General features: G+C 44.1%; 1 protein-coding gene across 1 annotated transcript in view; it reads left to right on the top strand.

The window, feature by feature from the left end:
* The window catches only part of SLC9A3 (solute carrier family 9 member A3), a gene marked incomplete in the record, with an annotated part of 668,605 nt that overhangs the window by 596,646 nt on the left and 50,041 nt on the right, over positions 1–21,918 (top strand). The window contains 1 exon segment of the mRNA XM_073630751.1: positions 1,712–1,841. Coding sequence (XP_073486852.1) covers positions 1,712–1,841 — 130 coding nt within the window.

Below are 21,918 nucleotides of genomic sequence, written 5' to 3'. Positions count from 1 at the left end.
TATATTAAATATCCCCAAAAATATATAAAAAAAAACAAATTTCTTCCTCAATTTAGGCCAATATTTATTCTTCTACATATTTTTGGTAAAAAAAATCGCAGTAAGCATATATTGATTGGTTTGCGCAAAAGTTATCGCGTCTACAAAATAGGGGATAGATTTATGGCATTCTTATTATTATTTTTTTCTATATTAGTAATGGCGACGATCTGCAATTTTTATCGTGACTGCGACATTGCGGTGGACAGATCGGACATTTTTGGGACCATTGGCATTTATACAGCGATCAGTGCTATAAAAACGTACTGATTACTTTGTAAATGTCACTGGCAGGAAAGGGGTTAAACACTAGGGGGCGATCAAGGGGTTAAGTGTGTTCCCTCAGCGTGTTCTAACTGTAGGGGGGATGGGCTCACTAGAACATGACAGAGATCACTGCTCCCAAGCACTGGGAGCAGTAGATCCCTGTAATGTTGCTAGGCAGAATGGGGAAATGCCTTGTTTACATAGGCAACTCCCCGTTCTGCCTCTCCATGCCACAATTGCGGGCCACTGACAGACATAGAGTCCATGGGACCCGTGGGCACGTTCGTGCGGCGCGTGCACACCCGCTAGCCGCCTACTATTAAGTGACGTACGTGTACGTAATTTTGCGCACCAGTGCCACTTTGCCGACGTATAGCGGCAAAGTGGTTAACTGCTTCAGCCCCGGAAGATTTTACCCCCCTCCTGACCAGAGCACTTTTTGCAATGTTGCACCCAAACAAAATTGACGTCTTTTTTTCCCCACAAATAGAGCTTTCTTTTGGTGGTATTTGATCACCTCTGCGGTTTATATTTTTTGCGCTATAAACAAAAAAAGAACAACAATTTTGAAAAAATAAATAAATATCCCCCAAAAATATGTAAAAAAAACAATTTTTTTTCCTCAGTTTAGGCTGATATGTATTCTTCCACATATTTTTGGTAAAAAAAATAGCAATAAGCGTATATTGATTGGTTTGCACAAAAGTTATAGCGTTTACAAAATAGGGGATAGTTTTATGGCATTTTTATTATTAATTTATTTTTTACTAGTAATGGGGGCGATCTGCGATTTTTATCAGGACTGCGACATTATGGTGGACACATTGGACAATTTTGACACACTTTTAGGACCATTGGCATTAATACAGCGATCAATGCTATAGAAAATGCATTGATTACTGTAAAAATGTCTCTGGCAGGGAAGGGGTTAACACTAGGGGGCGATCAAGGGGTTAATGTGTCACCTAGTTTGTGTTCTAACTGAAGGGGGGATGGGACTGTGCAGGGGAGATGACAGATCGCTGTTCATACTCTGTATGAACAGACGATTTGTCTGTTCTTCCCTCAGAGAACCGGAAACTGTGTGTTTACACACACAGATCCCGGTTCTCTGCGTGTCAGCGGCGATCGCGGGAGCCCAGCGGTGATCGTGACCGCTGACGCTCGCATCAGGGTGGGTGGGGGGGTGCGTGCGCCCCCTCGTGGCCACAAGGCGAAGCGTCGTTACATAACGTTGTTTCGCCCAGCTGTGCCATTCTGCCGCAGTGCAACTGCGGCGGCTGGTCAGCAAGTGGTTAAAAGAGTTTGTGGCTCGGGAGTTCTGGTGCAAACCGAACTGAGGGGTGTTCAGCCCATCACTGGTCTTATAATTAATAACTAAAAAACAAATGCCTCTGCTTTTCAGGAGAGAAAATGCCAGCGCAGTCTGCTTAGATATGCAAGCACTGGAGCAACGTAGAAAAAGTGTAAGAGACTTGGAAGACATGTTAAGTCACCACACTCTGCAACAAAACTTGTACAAACCAAGAAGACAGGTAAGTAACATTCTGTGTATTATTTGATTACATTAATTTCAGTATTGGAATGGTTACTTAAAAAATACATGTCTGTGAAAGCAGAACTTTAGCCAAATATAACAAGATAAAATAAAAAACAGCTTTTGCTGCAATGTGCAACTTTATCCAGAGCAGGGGTAGGCAAACTTAAAGAGGTGGAGATCTACCTGAACAACATGGGAGAAGTCAGAGATCACCAGGCCCAGTTTCGTCTCCTCACACCCGATTTAAACCTCTAGTTGCCATACTACCAATCGCATTGCAAGGCAATCGTGGGTTAAAATGAGGTGGTGGGGAGGCAACATATCGCCTCCTCACCACCTGTCAAACACACTCAGCTTTTTAGAGGAGCAGCAGTGCACTTGTGAATGAGTCCTTAGTTGCATTCAGCAGCGGCACCCTTAGGGCTCATTCACGCATAAAGTCGGGGGGTGGTAAAACCCTGCGGTTGAGTCACCCCCCCAGTCATTACCCCCTTTAGCTACCAACCTTGAATGGGTCATGTTTGGAAGGTGCTACACCCCCCAACCATGACAGGGCATATAACTCCTGCTGCAGCTGTGTTGTACACCCCTGTCCACTGCAGCTAAAGGGGTGCTGTTGGTGAAGGGGTGACAAAAACACATCTTAACTATGTGATTTTTCCATCCCCCAAACTACAAATTTCCAAGTGTGACAGTGCTGAAAGCTGAAAATTGTCCTGGGCAGGAAGAGGCAAAAGTGCCTGGCATTGAAGTGGTTAAAGCCCGGGCTGTTATGAACATGCCCTAGCTTGTAACTGGACAGTGAAAGAAGAAGCAGCACAGTAATAAGTAGGGATGGGTCGAACAGAGGAAATGTTCTAACCGTTGCGTGATGTCAGAAGGGGCGGTGCCACCGGGTGACGTAGCCGTGTGGCCCGCCCCTTTCCTATATAAGAACTGTCAAAGCGCACAGCGGGTAGTCGGCGGGAGGCCTCCCAGGAAGATTTTTTTCTATTTTTCCGGTCTGACGGGAGTCATGATTGACGATGGACGCTATTTTTTATTTTTTAATAAAGGACTTGTCAAAAACAGTTTCTTGTGGTTATTACTTTTTGACGCTTTTTTGGTGAATGGGTAGAGGTAAGATACCCATTAACATGGGGGGGTGGGATCAGGGGGCCCCCTTGTTAAAGATTCCGATAAGCGCCCCACCCGCAGACCCCAACAACCACAGCTCAGGGTTGTCGGGAAGAGGCCCTTGTCCCCATCAAGGACAAGGTGCTTTGGGGCGTGGGGGAGAGCCCCAAAGCACTTTTTTTTTTATTCAGCTGTCAGTAGGGAAACCCATTGACAGCTGATGACTCATGGGTTGTTAAAGATGCTGAATCCAGCTACCCGGCCCCGCTCCTTAACAACCAGCTTACACTGTGCAAAGCTTTACCCAATCAGGACACAGAATGCACTGTACAGCACTCAGTGCATTGCAGGGTGTTCATCAGGGCCAACACCCGCCAAACACCCTGCAAATTCTGGTGTCCAGCGAACGGCTGAACAGGCAAATGTTCGGCCCGAACTCATGCTCGGTCCAAACCGTTCACCGATCCCTAGTAATAAGTGCATTTCTCTGTCACTCCACTTTCTCCTCACATCAGATTGCTCAGTATGAACTGATTAGCTCCTTATGCTGCTTCCTCTCGCACTTAGTAGGAACAGACGATCTGTCTCTTCTCCCCTGTCAGAACCAGGATTTGTGTGTTTACACACACAAATCCCCGTTCTGGCTCTCGTGCCCGCATTCGCGGGTGGCCGGCAGCAGACGCGCACACCAGCCACATGCAGCGGGTCCCCCCCCTGTGCAGCAGGCACACGCCTGCTATGGTTCTTAAAAGGAGCCACCGTACTGGTATGGCAGTTTATACAAAAATAATCCTGCGCTGCTCATAAGAAAAGAAAAGAAAAAGCAGCTCACACAACCAACAAAGTATATATGCAAAAAACAACAAAAAGTGTAGCGCTAAAACTTTATCACATATGGGTGGGTAGATATACAGTGAAAGAGATCACCAATGGAGAGACCCATATATGGCTGAAAAGACCCGTTATAAAAGTTTATGGTCAAACGATAAATAACGGTGTTTTAGTCCTTTAGATAAACAATATATATAAATCCAGTATCCCAAAACAGCAGACCAGCTTACTACCACCGAGAAAAATGAAGGCTTACCAGATGTGGTGGACCCAGCAGGGCATACGCCAAACTGGGTCAGATAAGGCTTGGGTGGTAGAGAGCTGTGGATATCTGTGGTGTCGCAGACTGCTTGATTCCTCCAACCGGTGTCCGGATCCTGGAAGATGTGTGGAATTCAAGGGATATGGATGGTTCAGTAAGTCCCAGGATGGAGGGGGTGAGGTGTTCCGTGGGTGGTTCCCTCAAACCAACATTCATAGGGTATAGATATTGAACGGAGAAGAAAGAAAAAAGGGCCACATAGTGTAAATCCGCATAAAAAGTTTAATAAAAAATATAAGGAAATACACTCACGTATAAGTCCACAGGATAATACAGCGCTGAGAGAAAAAGTGGCGACAATGGGGTCCTGCCCGACGCGTTTCGTCCTAAAAAGGCGTCATCTGGGGGGTTACCCCCACTGTAGCCACACTCATATTTATAAGGGGTGCTTCAATTATCATGAAAAGCGGCTCCACATTGAAAAAACAGCACTTCCGGTATTGGCCAAAATGGCCGACCGGCGTGCGTTCCAAGCTTGCGTTCCACACGTCACTTCCGGGTTGGAGGATAAACTGGAAGTGGGGAAACGATCAAGAATGGAAGAACGGAAAAATACTAGCAGGGCTAAGTGTGGCAGAATGTCTTAAACGGGCTGATAGTGAAAACATGCAGTAGGAGTGATAATGAGGAAGAACAACCTGGTGCTGCGCATTGCGCAATGTGTGTGCGCAGAAGGCCATAGGAAGTGTCTCAGAATATGTCAACAGAAAGTGACATAGGTGGTGACGGTGAGCGCTACAGCAGGCGCTGTGATTGGTCTTACCAGGTGGGGAAGAGAAGATGGAGTGGGAGGGGCGAGTGAGCGCCGTAAGGCTGTGATTGGCCATACACTGTGAAGAAAAATAAATATATAAAAACGGGATACCGCGATCAGAGTACCTAATGCATGTGCAGTGAAAGGGCAAAAATATGTATATACATACAGTGCTTGGTAATGTACTATAATGTAGGGACCTGAACACAGGTGCAATAGTGAGTTACACAGGTGGACATGGAATTTGGATCTCATAACCGAATAAACATATTGGAAACGGTGTGTATAAAAAAAGTGCTTAATGGGAAAAATAATGGAGCGGGTTCCCAGGAACCGCATATAAGGCAATATGCATAAAAACAAAAGAACAAATGTACAAAACATAAAGGTCATATCTGTAGATATATATGTACATATAACAAACCGACAAATTTTTAATAAAATGCACTATGTAGTGTCACATGAGTATATACGAGAGTCGAGACATAAAAACAAATAAGATGGCAAAGGACATAAAAGAGGGAAACGATTCCCAAAGTCCAAAAAAAGGGGGGGAGGGGGGGAACAGGAGCAGTGGAACCCCCAAAAAAGGGGGAATTGGGGGAGAGAGAGTCTGTTAATTGGAGGTGGATGTCAGGCTCTATTGATGAAAGCATTGACATCCAACTCCACATTAATACCTGACGGAAAAAGGGTGCGGAGCTCATGGATCCAAAAAGTCTCCAATCTAGATACACCTCTAGTCATGGCTCCACCCCTCCACGGGGGAACGTATCGGTCTATCACTGTAAATTGTGTGCCCGCAAGCACCCGATTATGGTGTAACTTATAATGTCGGGGAACTGTGTGCTTGGTATCACCGCTTTTGATCAAAGCTATATGCTCCGCTACTCTTATAGAGAAAGAACGAATGGTACGGCCTACATATTGCTTGCCGCAATGGCATGTAATTAAGTAGACGATGTGACTGGTGGTACAAGTACAGAAGCGCTTGATGGAGTACCGTCTCTGTGTAACTGTTGAAATAAAGGATGTAGTCTTCCTACCTATACCAGAATTGTGCCGACATACTATGCATTTTCTGCAAGAGTAGAACCCTTCCATTTCATGAAAAAGGGGTTGGTGTACAGGGGGGTCAATGATATTCGGGGCAATTTTGCTTTGCAAGGTGGGCGCACCCCTAAAGATGACTTTCGCCCTGTCGGGTAAGACAGTATTCAAAACCCGGTCATTCTTAAGAATGTCCCAATGTCTGGACACAATGGCTTTAACCTGTTTATGTTGATTGGAGAAGGCAGTAAAAAGGGACCACCTAAAAGTCTCGTCCCGTTCTTTCTTAGGCTTCTCAACAAGGAGAGACTCCCTATTGGTTTCTAGGGCACGCTGAGACTCTCGATCAAGTTGGGAGTCGTAGTTCTTATCTACCAATTTCGCCTTCAAGAGGGCAGATTGTGTTTTAAAAGCTTCAGTGCTGGAACAATTTCTTCGAAGTCTAAGAAATTGGCTTTTCGGTACTGAATCTAACCAGGACCGGTGGTGACAACTATCTGGGGGGATAAAACTGTTCCGGTCCGTGGTCTTGAAGTGGGTCTGGAAGTGAAAGAGACCATCACGAATTTCAATCTTTGAAAATTTGATTGAAATTCGTGATGGTCTCTTTCACTTCCAGACCCACTTCAAGACCACGGACCGGAACAGTTTTATCCCCCCAGATAGTTGTCACCACCGGTCCTGGTTAGATTCAGTACCGAAAAGCCAATTTCTTAGACTTCGAAGAAATTGTTCCAGCACTGAAGCTTTTAAAACACAATCTGCCCTCTTGAAGGCGAAATTGGTAGATAAGAACTACGACTCCCAACTTGATCGAGAGTCTCAGCGTGCCCTAGAAACCAATAGGGAGTCTCTCCTTGTTGAGAAGCCTAAGAAAGAACGGGACGAGACTTTTAGGTGGTCCCTTTTTACTGCCTTCTCCAATCAACATAAACAGGTTAAAGCCATTGTGTCCAGACATTGGGACATTCTTAAGAATGACCGGGTTTTGAATACTGTCTTACCCGACAGGGCGAAAGTCATCTTTAGGGGTGCGCCCACCTTGCAAAGCAAAATTGCCCCGAATATCATTGACCCCCCTGTACACCAACCCCTTTTTCATGAAATGGAAGGGTTCTACTCTTGCAGAAAATGCATAGTATGTCGGCACAATTCTGGTATAGGTAGGAAGACTACATCCTTTATTTCAACAGTTACACAGAGACGGTACTCCATCAAGCGCTTCTGTACTTGTACCACCAGTCACATCGTCTACTTAATTACATGCCATTGCGGCAAGCAATATGTAGGCCGTACCATTCGTTCTTTCTCTATAAGAGTAGCGGAGCATATAGCTTTGATCAAAAGCGGTGATACCAAGCACACAGTTCCCCGACATTATAAGTTACACCATAATCGGGTGCTTGCGGGCACACAATTTACAGTGATAGACCGATACGTTCCCCCGTGGAGGGGTGGAGCCATGACTAGAGGTGTATCTAGATTGGAGACTTTTTGGATCCATGAGCTCCGCACCCTTTTTCCGTCAGGTATTAATGTGGAGTTGGATGTCAATGCTTTCATCAATAGAGCCTGACATCCACCTCCAATTACCAGACTCTCTCTCCCCCAATTCCCCCTTTTTTGGGGGTTCCACTGCTCCTGTTCCCCCCCTCCCCCCCTTTTTTTGGACTTTGGGAATCGTTTCCCTCTTTTATGTCCTTTGCCATCTTATTTGTTTTTATGTCTCGACTCTCGTATATACTCATGTGACACTACATAGTGCATTTTATTAAAAATTTGTCGGTTTGTTATATGTACATATATATCTACAGATATGACCTTTATGATTTGTACATTTGTTCTTTTGTTTTTATGCATATTGCCTTATATGCGGTTCCTGGAAACCCGCTCCATTATTTTTCCCATTAAGCACTTTTTTTATACACACCGTTTCCAATATGTTTATTCGGTTATGAGATCCAAATTCCATGTCCACCTGTGTAACTCACTATTGCACCTGTGTTCAGGTCCCTACATTATAGTACATTACCAAGCACTGTATGTATATACATATTTTTGCCCTTTCACTGCACATGCATTAGGTACTCTGATCGCGGTATCCCGTTTTTATATATTTATTTTTCTTCACAGTGTATGGCCAATCACAGCCTTACGGCGCTCACTCGCCCCTCCCACTCCATCTTCTCTTCCCCACCTGGTAAGACCAATCACAGCGCCTGCTGTAGCGCTCACCGTCACCACCTATGTCACTTCCTGTTGACATATTCTGAGACACTTCCTATGGCCTTCTGTGCACACACATTGCGCAATGCGCAGCACCAGGTTGTTCTTCCTCATTATCACTCCTACTGCATGTTTTCACTATCAGCCCGTTTAAGACATTCTGCCACACTTAGCCCTGCTAGTATTTTTCCGTTCTTCCATTCTTGATCGTTTCCCCACTTCCAGTTTATCCTTCAACCCGGAAGTGACGTGTGGAACACAAGCTTGGAACGCACGCCGGTCGGCCATTTTGGCCAATACCGGAAGTGCTGTTTTTTCAATGTGGAGCCGCTTTTCATGATAATTGAAGCACCCCTTATATATATGAGTGTGGCTACAGTGGGGGTAACCCCCCAGATGACGCCTTTTTTAGGACAAAACGCGTCGGGCAGGACCCCATTGTCGCCACTTTTTCTCTCAGCGCTGTATTATCCTGTGGACTTATACGTGAGTGTATTTCCTTATATTTTTTATTAAACTTTTTATGCGGATTTACACTATGTGGCCCTTTTTTCTTTCTTCTCCGTTCAATATCTATACCCTATGAATGTTGGTTTGAGGGAACCACCCACGGAACACCTCACCCCCTCCATCCTGGGACTTACAGAACCATCCATATCCCTTGAATTCCACACATCTTCCAGGATCCGGACACCGGTTGGAGGAATCAAGCAGTCTGCGACACCACAGATATCCACATCTCTCTACCACCCAAGCCTTATCTGACCCAGTTTGGCGTATGCCCTGCTGGGTCCACCACATCTGGTAAGCCTTCATTTTTCTCGGTGGTAGTAAGCTGGTCTGCTGTTTTGGGATACTGGATTTATATATATTGTTTATCTAAAGGACTAAAACACCGTTATTTATCGTTTGACCATAAACTTTTATAACGGGTCTTTTCAGCCATATATGGGTCTCTCCATTGGTGATCTCTTTCACTGTATATCTACCCACCCATATGTGATAAAGTTTTAGCGCTACACTTTTTGTTGTTTTTTGGTATGGCAGTTTGCCCAGCGGTGCCATTCTGCCGACGCATATCGGCGTGAGCCAGATGTCAAGTGGTTAATAAACCCAAAATAAAAAATGTCTTATATTGCAGCTTACCAATCATTAGATGTGGTGGCTACATTTGTTTTCTTTTTTAGGTTCTTTACCTTCTGTTTTCACCTGGTGATCCTTCCAGTAACACACTCCTTGCCCTAGGGTGGCTTCAATCTGGATTAATGAGTAACAGACACCTTTGAACAGCAGCATTGTTATTCTGGGGGAAAGGAGTGCTAGATGCACTAGCAGAAATAGATGCACTTGACTAACTATTTAAGGCTGACTTCCTGCTAACACTTTTTAAGCCGTTACAGAAAAAGTTTTGTTCCTTTTGGGATAAATGTTTTACATGAATAAAAGCTGACCATTGTAAGCACCCCCGTCAGTGTTAAATGGTTTGTCTCAAGCCTCTAAATTCTGCGTTTGCAGAACAGCTTGTTCTGTAGGAATATAACAGACTTACTGACTGGATCACCAGGTTGAAAATAAAGGAAAGAAATGTTTGTTTGTGGGTTTAACCACTTGACGACCGCCTCACGCCGATTTACGTCGGCAAGGTGGCACGGACAGGCAAAATCACGTACATATACGTGATTTGCCTTCCGCGGGTGGGGGGTCCCATCGGACCCCCCCCCGGTGCCCGAGGCGGTCGTCTTTTGTCCAGCGGCGATCAGAGGTGAGGGGGAGGCCATCCGTTCGTGGCCCCCCCCTCGCGATCGCCGCCAGCTAATCACATCATTCCTTTGCTGCTGTATGCTAAACAGCAGCAAAGGAAATGATGTCATCTCTCCTCGGCTCGGTAATTTCCGTTCCGGCCCGAGGAGAGAAGACAGGTATGTGAGTGCACAACACTACACACACACAGTAGAACATGCCAGGCACACTAAACACCCCGATCCCCCCCCGATCGCCCCCCGATCCCCCCCCAATCACCCCCCCCCCGTCACAAACTGACACCAGCAGTTTTTTTTTTTTTTTTTCTGATTACTGCATTGGTGTCAGTTTGTGACAGTTACAGTGTTGGGACAGTCAGTATTACCCCCCTGTAGGTCTAGGATACCCCCCTAACCCCCCCTAATAAAGTTTTAACCCCTTGATCACCCCCTGTCACCAGTGTCGCTAAGCGATCATTTTTCTGATCGCTGTATTAGTGTCGCTGGTGACGCTAGTTAGGGACCTAAATATTTAGGTTCGCCGTCAGCGTTTTATAGCGACAGGGACCCCCATATACTACCGAATAAATGTTTTAACCCCTTGATTGCCCCCTAGTTAACCCTTTCACCACTGATCACCGTATAACTGTTACGGGTGACGCTGGTTAGTTTGTTTATTTTTTATAGTGTCAGGGCACCCGCCGTTTATTACCAAATAAAGGTTTAGCCCCCTGATCGCCCGGCGGTGATATGCGTCGCCCCAGGCAGCATCAGATTAGCGCCAGTACCGCTAACACCCACGCACGCAGCATACACCTCCCTTAGTGGTATAGTATCTGTACGGATCAATATCTGATCCGATCAGATCTATACTAGCGTCCCCAGCAGTTTAGGGTTCCCAAAAACGCAGTGTTAGCGGGATCAGCCCAGATACCTGCTAGCACCTGCATTTTGCCCCTCCGCCCAGCCCACCCAAGTGCAGTATCGATCGATCACTGTCACTTACAAAACACTAAACGCATAACTGCAGCGTTCGCAGAGTCAGGCCTGATCCCTGCGATCGCTAACAGTTTTTTTGGTAGCATTTTGGTGAACTGGCAAGCACCAGCCCCAGGCAGCGTCAGGTTAGCGCCAGTAGCGCTAACACCCACGCACGCACCGTACAGCTCCCTTAGTGGTATAGTATCTGATCGGATCAATATCTGATCCGATCAGATCTATACTGGCGTCCCCAGCAGTTTAGGGTTCCCAAAAACGCAGTGTTAGCGGGATCAGCCCAGATACCTGCTAGCACCTGCGTTTTGCCCCTCCGCCCGGCCCAGCCCAGCCCAGCCCACCCAAGTGCAGTATCGATCGATCACTGACACTTACAAAACACTAAATGCATAACTGCAGCGTTCGCAGAGTCAGGCCTGATCTCTGCGATCGCTAACAGTTTTTTTGGTAGTATTTTGGTGAACTGGCAAGCACCAGCCCCAAGCAGCGTCAGATTAGCGCCAGTACCGCTAACACCCACGCACGCACCGTACACCTCCCTTAGTGGTATAGTATCTGAACGGATCAATATCTGATCCGATCAGATCTATACTGGCGTCCCCAGCAGTTTAGGGTTCCCAAAAACGCAGTGTTAGCGGGATCAGCCCAGATACCTGCTAGCACCTGCATTTTGCCCCTCCACCCGGCCCAGCCCACCCAAGTGCAGTATCGATCGATCACTGTCACTTACAAAACACTTAACGCATAACTGCAGCGTTCGCAGAGTCAGGCCTGATCCCTGCGATCGCTAACAGTTTTTTTGGTAGCTTTTTATTGAACTGGCAAGCGCCAGCGGCCTAGTACACCCCGGTCGTAGTCAAACCAGCACTGCAGTAACACTTGGTGACGTGGCGAGTCCCATAAGTGCAGTTCAAGCTGGTGAGGTGGCAAGCACAAGTAGTGTCCCGCTGCCACCAAGAAGACAAACACAGGCCCGTCGTGCCCATAATGCCCTTCCTGCTGCATTCGCCAATCCTAATTGGGAACCCACCGCTTCTGCAGCGCCCGTACTTCCCCCATTCACATCCCCAACCAAATGCAGTCGGCTGCATGAGAGGCATTTTCTTTATGTCCTCCCGAGTACCCCTACCCAACGAACCCCCCAAAAAAAGATGTTGTGTCTGCAGCAAGCGCGGATATAGGCGTGACACCCGCTATTATTGTCCCTCCTGTCCTGACAATCCTGGTCTTTGCATTGGTGAATGTTTTGAACGCTACCATTCACTAGTAGAGTATTAGCGTAGGGTACAGCATTGCACAGACTAGGCACACTTTCACAGGGTCTCCCAAGATGCCATCGCATTTTGAGAGACCCGAACCTGGAACCGGTTACAGTTATAAAAGTTAGTTACAAAAAAAGTGTAAAAAAAAAAAAATATATATAAAATAAAAAAAAATAGTTGTCGTTTTATTGTTCTCTCTCTCTCTATTCTCTCTCTCTTGTTCTGCTCTTTTTTACTGTATTCTATTCTGCAATGTTTTATTGTTATTATGTTTTATCATGTTTGCTTTTCAGGTATGCAATTTTTTATACTTTACCGTTTACTGTGCTTTATTGTTAACCATTTTTTTGTCTTCAGGTACGCCATTCACGACTTTGAATGGTTATACCAGAATGATGCCTGCAGGTTTAGGTATCATCTTGGTATCATTCTTTTCAGCCAGCGGTCGGCTTTCATGTAAAAGCAATCCTAGTGGCTAATTAGCCTCTAGACTGCTTTTACAAGCCGTGGGAGGGAAAGCCCCCCCCCCACTGTCTTCCGTGTTTTTCTCTGGCTCTCCTGTCTCAACAGGGAACCTGAGAATGCAGCCGGTGATTCAGCCAGCTGACCATAGAGCTGATCAGAGACCAGAGTGGCTCCAAACATCTCTATGGCCTAAGAAACCGGAAGCTACGAGCATTTTATGACTTAGATTTCGCCGGATGTAAATAGCGCCATTGGGAAATTGGGGAAGCATTTTATCACACCGATCTTGGTGTCATCAGATGCTTTGAGGGCAGAGGAGAGATCTAGGGTCTAATAGACCCCAATTTTTTCAAAAAAGAGTACCTGTCACTACCTATTGCTATCATAGGGGATATTTACATTCCCCGAGATAACAATAAAAATGATTAAAAAAAAAAAAAAAAATGAAAGGAACAGTTTAAAAATAAGATAAAAAAGCAAAAAAAATAATAAAGAAAAAAAATAAATAAAAAAAAAAAGCACCCCTGTCGCCCCCTGCTCTCGCGCTAAGGCGAACGCAAGCGGCGGTCTGTCGTCAAACGTAAACAGCAATTGCACCATGCATGTGAGGTATTGCCGCGAAGGTCAGATCGAGGGCAGTAATTTTTGCAGTAGACCTCCTCTGTAAATCTAAAGTGGTAATCTGTAAAGGCTTTTAAAGGCTTTTAAAAATGTATTTATTTTGTTGCCACTGCACGTTTGTGCGCAATTTTAAAGCATGTCATGTTTGGTATCCATGTACTCGGCCTAAGATCATCTTTTTTATTTCATCAAACATTTGGGCAATATAGTGTGTTTTAGTGCATTAAAATTTAAAAAAGTGTGTTTTTTTCCCCAAAAAATGCGTTTGAAAAATCGCTGCGCAAATACTGTGTGAAAAAAAAAATTAAACACCCACCATTTTAATCTGTAGGGCATTTGCTTTAAAAAAATATATAATGTTTGGGGGTTCAAAGTAATTTTTTTGCAAAAAAAAAATAACTTTTTCATGTAAACAATGAGTGTCAGAAAGGGCTTTGTCTTCAAGTGGTTAGAAGAGTTGGTGATGTGTGACATAAGCTTCTAAATGTTGTGCATAAAATGCCAGGACAGTTCAAAACCCCCCCAAATTACCCCATTTTGGAAAGTAGACATCCCAAGCTATTTGCTGAGAGGCATGTCGAGTCCATGGAATATTTTATATTGCGACACAAGTTGCGGGAAAGAGACAAATTTTTTTTTTTTTTTTTTGCACAAAGTTGTCACTAAATGATATATTCCTCAAACATGCCATGGGAATATGTGAAATTACACCCCAAAATACATTCTGCTGCTTCTCCTGAGTACGGGGATACCACATGTGTGAGACTTTTTGGGAGCCTAGCCGCGTACGGGACCCCGAAAACCAAGCACCGCCTTCAGGCTTTCTAAGGGCGTGAATTTTTGATTTCACTCTTCACTGCCTATCACAGTTTCGGAGGCCATGGAAAGCCCAGGTTGCACAAAACCCCCCCCAAATGACCCCATTTTGGAAAGTAGACACCCAAAGCTATTTGCTGAGAGGTATAGTGAGCATTTTGCAGACCTCACTTTTTGTCACAAAGTTTTGAAAATTGAAAAAAGAAAAAAAAAAAATTTTTTTCTTGTCTTTCTTCATTTTCAAAAACAAATGAGAGCTGCAAAATACTCACCATGCCTCTCAGCAAATAGCTTGGGGTGTCTACTTTCCAAAATGGGGTCATTTGGGGCGGTTTTGTGCCACCTGGGCATTCCATGGCCTCCGAAACTGTGATAGGCAGTGAAGAGTGAAATCAAAAATTTTCACCCTTAGAAATCCTGAAGGCGGTGCTTGGTTTTCGGGGCCCCGTACGCGGCTAGGCTCCCAAAAAGTCCCACACATGTGGTATCCCCATACTCAGGAGAAGCAGCTAAATGTATTTTGGGGTGCAATTCCACATATGCCCATGGCCTGTGTGAGCAATATATCATTTAGTGACAACTTTGTGCAAAAAAAAAAAAAAAAGTGTCACTTTCCTGCAACTTGTGTCAAAATATAAAATATTCCATGGACTCAATATGCCTCTCAGCAAATAGCTTGGGGTGTCTACTTTCCAAAATGGGGTCATTTGGGGGGGTTTTGTGCCACCTGGGCATTCCATGGCCTCCGAAACTGTGATAGGCAGTGAAGAGTGAAATCAAAAATTTACACCCTTAGAAATCCTGAAGGCGGTGCTTGGTTTTCGGGGCCCCGTACGCGGATAAGCTCCCAAAAAGTCCCACACATGTGGTATCCCCATACTCAGGAGAAGCAGCTGAATGTATTTTGGGGTGCAATTCCACATAGGCCCATGGCCTGTATGAGCAATATATCATTTAGTGACAACTTTTTGTAAATATTTTTTTTTTTTTTGTCATTATTCAATCACTTGGGACAAAAAAAATAAATATTCAATGGGTTCAACATGCCTCTCAGCAATTTCCTTGGGGTGTCTACTTTCCAAAATGGGGTCATTTGGGGGGGTTTTGTACTGCCCTGCCATTTTAGCACCTCAAGAAATGACATAGGCAGTCATAAACTAAAAGCTGTGTAAATTACAGAAAATGTACCCTAGTTTGTAGACGCTATAACTTTTGCGCAAACCAATAAATATATGCTTATTGACATTTTTTTTACCAAAGACATGTGGCCGAATACATTTTGGCCTAAATGTATTACTAAAATTTAGTTTATTGGATTTTTTTTATAACAAAAAGTAGAAAATATCATTTTTTTTCAAAATGTTCGGTCTTTTTCCGTTTATAGCGCAAAAAATAAAAACTGCAGAGGTGATCAAATACCATCAAAAGAAAGCTCTATTTGTGGGAAGAAAAGGACGCAAATTTCGTTTGGGTACAGCATTGCATGACCGCGCAATTAGCAGTTAAAGCGACGCAGTGCCAAATTGGAAAAAGACCTCTGGTCCTTAGGCAGCATAATGGTCCGGGGCTCAAGTGGTTAATACCGATTTAAGGTTGGAGTAAGACGTCTTTGCAAGGAGTTAAAATCCGCAGGCAGTGAGGTTGATTTAGGTGAGCGTTTGGCAGATTTCTATTTGGGACTTTCACATAAACATGCAAAGGATTATTTGGCTAAAATGTTAATCTGTAGAATTCCCCTGCAAGAAGCTGTCAGCTAGTTTTAATTTTCAACTCAATGGGCAGCTGCTCCCTCTACTTCTACTCCTTCTTTTTGAGGCAGTCTTTTTGGTGCTCTCAGGCCTCGACCTCCAGAGTGAAACCTCAGTCCCAGTTCCGTAAGTAGTCTCGGTACGCCAAGCCAGGAAAATTGGACTCCCTCTGAATGAAGGGGCACCCCCATTCCTTCAGGTTGGGGGAATATTTCAGTCTTTTCTCTAATATCCTTACATCCCAGCACTCTTCAGTCCTTAGACTGGTGGATAGCTTCCCAAAGGTTAGGGGCAGGTCTTGAAGGTGCTGATGATGGACACCAGCTTGACAGGTTGGGGGGAGCTCTGGATCACCATTTGGTGCATGAAACTTGGTCTCCGCAAGAGAAGTCTAACTATCAGTGCGCTGGAACCGAGGGTAGTCTGTCTAGTTCTTTTGCAATGGTCAAAACAGCTACCTGTCTTCCTGTAGGGGTTCAGTCGGAAAACAACAACAAAGCCGTGGCATATATTAATCATCAAACAGGCACCAGGAGCTAAGTGGTCCAGGAAGAGATGGACCCTATCTTGTCTTAGGCAGAGTGTCATGTCCCTGCTTTTGCTACAGGTCACATTCTGGAAAAATTGGCAGGTGGACTTCCTTAGCCACTGACAGTTGGTACCAGGGAAGTGTGCTCTCCATCCAGGGGTGTCAAACTGGACAAGTTTATTTCTGGGACCAGGGATCCTCAAGCATTTGCAGTAGATGCTCTGGTGAAACCTTGGGACCAGGTCTGTCTAATTTATATCTTTCGTCTATTACAGCTTATTCCACATCTACTCCTCAGGATTCAGGTGGAAGGAACGCCAGTGATTCTGATTGCTCCAGCTTGGCCAGGAGAATGTGGGGCCCGTGGGCAGAAACTGGACTATTTAACTACTTTCGGAGTAATCTGCAGCAACACTCCTGACAATTAAATGAGTTGTAAAGGCAGAAGGTTTTTTTATCTTAAAGTGGAGTTCCACCCAAAAATGGAACTTCCGCTTTAAGGGAGGTGACCCCCTGACATGCCACATTTGGCATGTCATTTATTTGGGGGGGGAGCGGGTACCCTCTTTTTAGAGGGTCCCAGCTCCCACTTCTTCCTGGCACACAGTGGCACCAGAAGGGAGATAACCTCTCCCCCTCCCTATCGGCAATCATCTGGGACATTTCACAGGTTCCAGATGATTGCCCGGCCAGTGACGGCACGCGGCGCGGCTCACGCATGCGCAGTGGGTGTCCGGCTGCCGCAAAGAGGAGGGGGAGACAAGCAGCACTTAGTTCCCCCGCATCGCTGGACCCTGGGGCAGGTAAGTGTCCAATTATTAAAAGTCAGCAGCTGCAGTATTTGTAGCTGCTGACTTTTAATTTTTTTTTTAAGCAGAACTCTGCTTTAATGCATTAAGAAAAAAAAACCTTCTGTGTGTAGCAGCCTCCCCAACACCCCCTAATTACTTACCTGAGCCTCATCTCTCTCCAGCGATGTAAACGTATGTCTAAGCCATCCAGCACACTCCTCTTGATTGGCTCAGACACAGTAGTGGCGCCATTGGCTCCCGCGGCTGTCAAGGTCAGTCAGCCAATCAGGGGACAGAGGGGGCAGGGCCGGGTCGGGGTTCTGTGTCTGAATGGACACACAGAGCTGTGACTCGGCTCCAGTGCCCCCATAGGAAGCTGCTGACTGTGGGGGCACTCGATAGGAGGGAGGGGCCAGGAGCAGCAAAGAGGGACCTGAGAAGAGGAGGATCTGGGCTGCTCTGTGCAAAACCAACTGTACAGAGGAGATAAGTATAACATGTTTGTTATTTAAAAAAAACTAGACTTTACAATCACTTTAAGTCTCGACCGGCAGCGGTGTATTGATATAGAAGAGCCAGGGCTTCAATGTAGTTGTCAGGCTAAACCCAAAAGTGGTTAAATAGTCCGAGGTATGCCCCCGGCTCCCACTAAACACAAGGGGCCAGAGAAGTTTATTTTTTTAAATAGCTGCAGAGCAGGGGATTATCACATTGGTGCGCAGAATTTGGGAGTCACTGCTCTACCTTCAGGTCCCCCTTGCTAATTTGGTAGGAGTGGAGGGCTGGTGATACCCCCTTATCAGCGGCCCTGATCTGAAGACTCAGTTTGTGAGTAGTCCGTGTGTAGCCTATCACACTTTTGCGTAAACAAGCGCTAAGGGGATAGGAGCATTGACTTGCATTGCCTCTGTTGTGAATTTTGAAGATGACTTTATTATATAGTGCTTGCAGTACTGTTGAAGAATATTGGAATATTTTTATGTCCATTGCCTGGGCACATGTGCATGTTAAAGAGACACAGTCACTTGTCCTTTTCAGGGCAAAGTAATGGTGTGTTTCTAATAGCCTCTACTTCCTCAGTTATACTCACAATACCATTTATTCTAGGCCTCTCCTACCTATGTTGCTGCTAAACAGAAAACCTGGTATGGGGAATGTGTGATCTTTTCCCATCAACAGTGTACAGGTCTAGCAGTTATTTGCTAGTCTCAAACACTGTTACGACAGAGGGATGTCACCTTTCCCCATAGCCTCTGACATGGAGACAGGAACAGTGCAGAATCACTGGTAATGGAAGAGAATTGGGGAAGGGGAAGAGGCCTGTAGAAATATAGTGTCACTTTGCCTTTAAAAGCCCAACTGAGTTTTCAGTTTAAGCTAATAAGCCTAAATAAATTCCAGGTGCATCAAAGTAAAGGTTTATTTTCTTTAGAAAGCGGCAAGATCCTGAGTAGAGCCTATCTCTTTGCTAGCATGCTTTAAAGATGGTCACTTGCTCTTTGTTAGGAAGCAGTGGTCTCTTTGCAGAGGTCCAACATGCACCTTCCTAAGTCCCAATTATAGCTCTGCACTCAATAAAGCTCAGTGCCCCCTGCTGATCGAATAGATGTAGTTCTGACTCAACTGAAGATGTGTTGGACCTCTGCAGAAAGACCACCGCTTCCACACATTTAGCTAACTTAAATTTTAAAAACTGAAAGTTCAGTTGGGCTTTAAAGGAAACCTATAGGGATAAGGAAGCATGGAGGATGCTGTTATTGATCTTTCCTAGAAATACTAGTACCAAGGTTGTGTTACTGATCCAGTGGCTTCGGGACTTTCTGAGTCACTGACCTAAGACAAGTACAAAGCTCAAGAGTACTGGCTTCACTCTGAATTATAGGATCTTACATAGTTACACAGTTAGCCACTTTGCAAAAAAAAAAAAAAAAAAACACAATTCTATCCAGTTCAACAAACTGCATGCTTTCTTCAAGTCTTAAAATACTGAAACCAGGGGGGGCAGGAGGCGGAGCCTAGCAGGGCAGACATGCATTGTTAGAGCTCCACACCGCTGAGGAGAGAAGAGAAGGACAAAGTGGAGCCTGCAGGCTCAAAAGGTATCCATTTGAACCTTTTTACCCTTGGGAACAAACTGTGAAAGTTTGGGCAGGAAATATGGTACTGGGAGGAAGCCGTGGCAGAAATAAAAATCACCTCACAAAGAGCTCACAGGCACTCACTGCAGCTGAAGCAGCTCCAGTCACCTCACAATATACAGCATCAGGGCGCTCTTACAGACAGAAAATGTCACAGCAAGACTCTCCATTTGAGTCAGATACAGAACAAATCCTCTCACAAACTTCTCCACAAGCCTCCTCAGCATCCCCAGTAATATTATTACAATTTGAAAAGATGCTTCATAAGGCTTTAAAACAAACCTCAGACCAAATAACAAAAAGCCTAACCAAAGAAATAAGAGAGCTGGGAAACCGCACCGCAGCCTTAGAAATAAAAATGGATGAAATTGAAATTACAACCCAAGAAAATATAACAGAATTGGAACAATTAAAAAAAGAGAATTTAATACTTCAAACTAAGCTCGAAGATTACGAAAATAGAGCCAGACGTTCAAACTTGCGCATAAGGGGAATACCTGAAACTGTGACAGACCTGCAATCTACTATTACTGCTCTATTACAAGAACTAAAGCCAGATATCCCTATTGAACGTTTAGAACTGGACAGAGTACAAAGAGCCCTCACAGCCAAAAAGAAAGATGGACCCCCACGTGATATAATCACAAAATTTCATTATTACAGAACGAAAGAACAAATACTAATTGCTGCAAGAGAAAAAAAGGAACTTAATTTTCAAGGACACAATTATCAAATTTTTGCTGACCTATCCCAACTTACTATTACTAAAAGACGATCCATGAAACCCCAACTAATGGAACTGCAACGCCACAACATTATGTATCAATGGGGCTTCCCCTTTTCAGTCAGATTTAACTACCAAGGTACAATTTACAGAAGCAGATCAGCAGATGAACTACAACAAACCCTTTTAAAATTAAATCTGACAGAACCCACAAGCAGCAACACTCCCACACGCAGAAGAATGGCATCATCTTCACCTTCAGGCAGCACCCAGAAAATATCAGAACAAAATGGGAATCATCATTCTCACAAAAGAGGCCGTTATGCCACATCATCCATGGACCAAGAAGATTCAATGGACTGACATCCTAATTCCTGATATCTCTTCATTTATTATACTAAGAGATGGTTCTCTATAAAAAACCTGTATTTATAACTGAATGTAACTGCATTCTGATAGTCACACACTGTGTGGGATCATGTTACATTCCAGTTATATTTCTTATTACTTCTGATTCATATAGCCTTAGAATATATAAGTGAAATAAGGAAATTCTTGTTCAGTTATATATTATCAGGTAATAACAATAGATTTATTACTTTTTAGGACAAATATGTTCAATAATCCAGAAGTAATGGAAGCTTTTTCTTTCTTTTCTTAAAACAAATATATTATTACCTAACTAGTTCCTAGAATTATGTTTTTGTTTATTCTAATCTGAAGCAATACAACCTCAATTTTATGAGTTAACATATCTAAACAGTTACATATGAATAAAATATGTAATTGTTTACTCTAAAAGGGTTAAAATCCCAAAATAATTCAAACTATCTTCATCAATACCAAAGTTATTAACAGTACCTTTCTAACTGAATTATTTAGCCCAGGGCAAGACTAACCATATACAACCACCCTGGAATAAATAATTTCAACAAAAACTATATTCTGCACTCCAATTAATGAAACATCATTTTGATGTCTTTTGACATAGCACTTCTCTCCTGTAAGCGGAAGATCCGTGTACCCCCATTAGCCCTCCTCATTCTCCCAACCATATTATGTGGGAGTGTGACGAAGGCACTTATTCCCCTGAGAGAGATATTTATTCTCTTTCACGGGTAAATTGTGATTACTTGCAAAAAATAATTTATACAATGTATCATCTAATCTCATACGTTTTTTGTTTACTCTTTACTCCAGAATTCACTGGTTTCTTTTCTATCTATTCATCTCTTCAGTCCACACAGGTTGATCTGCGCAGTCAGCTCTGCATAACAAAAAGTAAGTCAAAACTATTTGATCTGTTGCCATGGCACCACTGAATATACTTTCCCTGAATGTTCAGGGAATAAATGTCCCTCAAAAAAGGACCAAAGCCTTCCGTACTTTCCATAACAAGAAGGCTCACATAGTATGCCTCCAAGAAACACACTTCACCAAAGATTCTACTCCAAAATATATTTCTCCTTTTTATCAACAAATTTACACGGCTTCTGCCTGTACCAAGCAAAGGGGAACTCTAATTGCATTTCACCGATCCACACCATTCACCTTATCATCAGAAATTAAAGACCCAGAAGGTAGATACCTGATACTCATGGGTTATATAATGGATACAGCAATCACGGTGATTTCCTACTACGCTCCTAACAAACAACCTACACCATTCCTCTCACATATATTACAAGTGATTAATACACACAAAATAGGAACAGTGATAATGTGTGGGGATTCGAACCAGGTCCTCCTCCCATTTCTAGATAAATCACCTTTTACACCATCCAAAATAACCTCTAGATTACCTTTTTCTCAACTTCTTTCCAAATACAATCTGGTAGATTCGTGGAGAGAAAGTAACCCGATGAAAAAGAAATTCACTTATTTCTCGCACCCCCATCAAACCTTCACCAGAATAGATCATATTTTTCTAACAATAGGAATGAT

This window comes from Aquarana catesbeiana, linkage group LG05, assembly GCF_042186555.1.
Source record: "Aquarana catesbeiana isolate 2022-GZ linkage group LG05, ASM4218655v1, whole genome shotgun sequence".
In the NCBI taxonomy this organism is placed as follows: Eukaryota; Metazoa; Chordata; class Amphibia; order Anura; family Ranidae; genus Aquarana; species Aquarana catesbeiana.
Note: the sequence above shows the minus strand (reverse complement) of the source record. Positions and strands in the feature narration are given on the sequence as shown.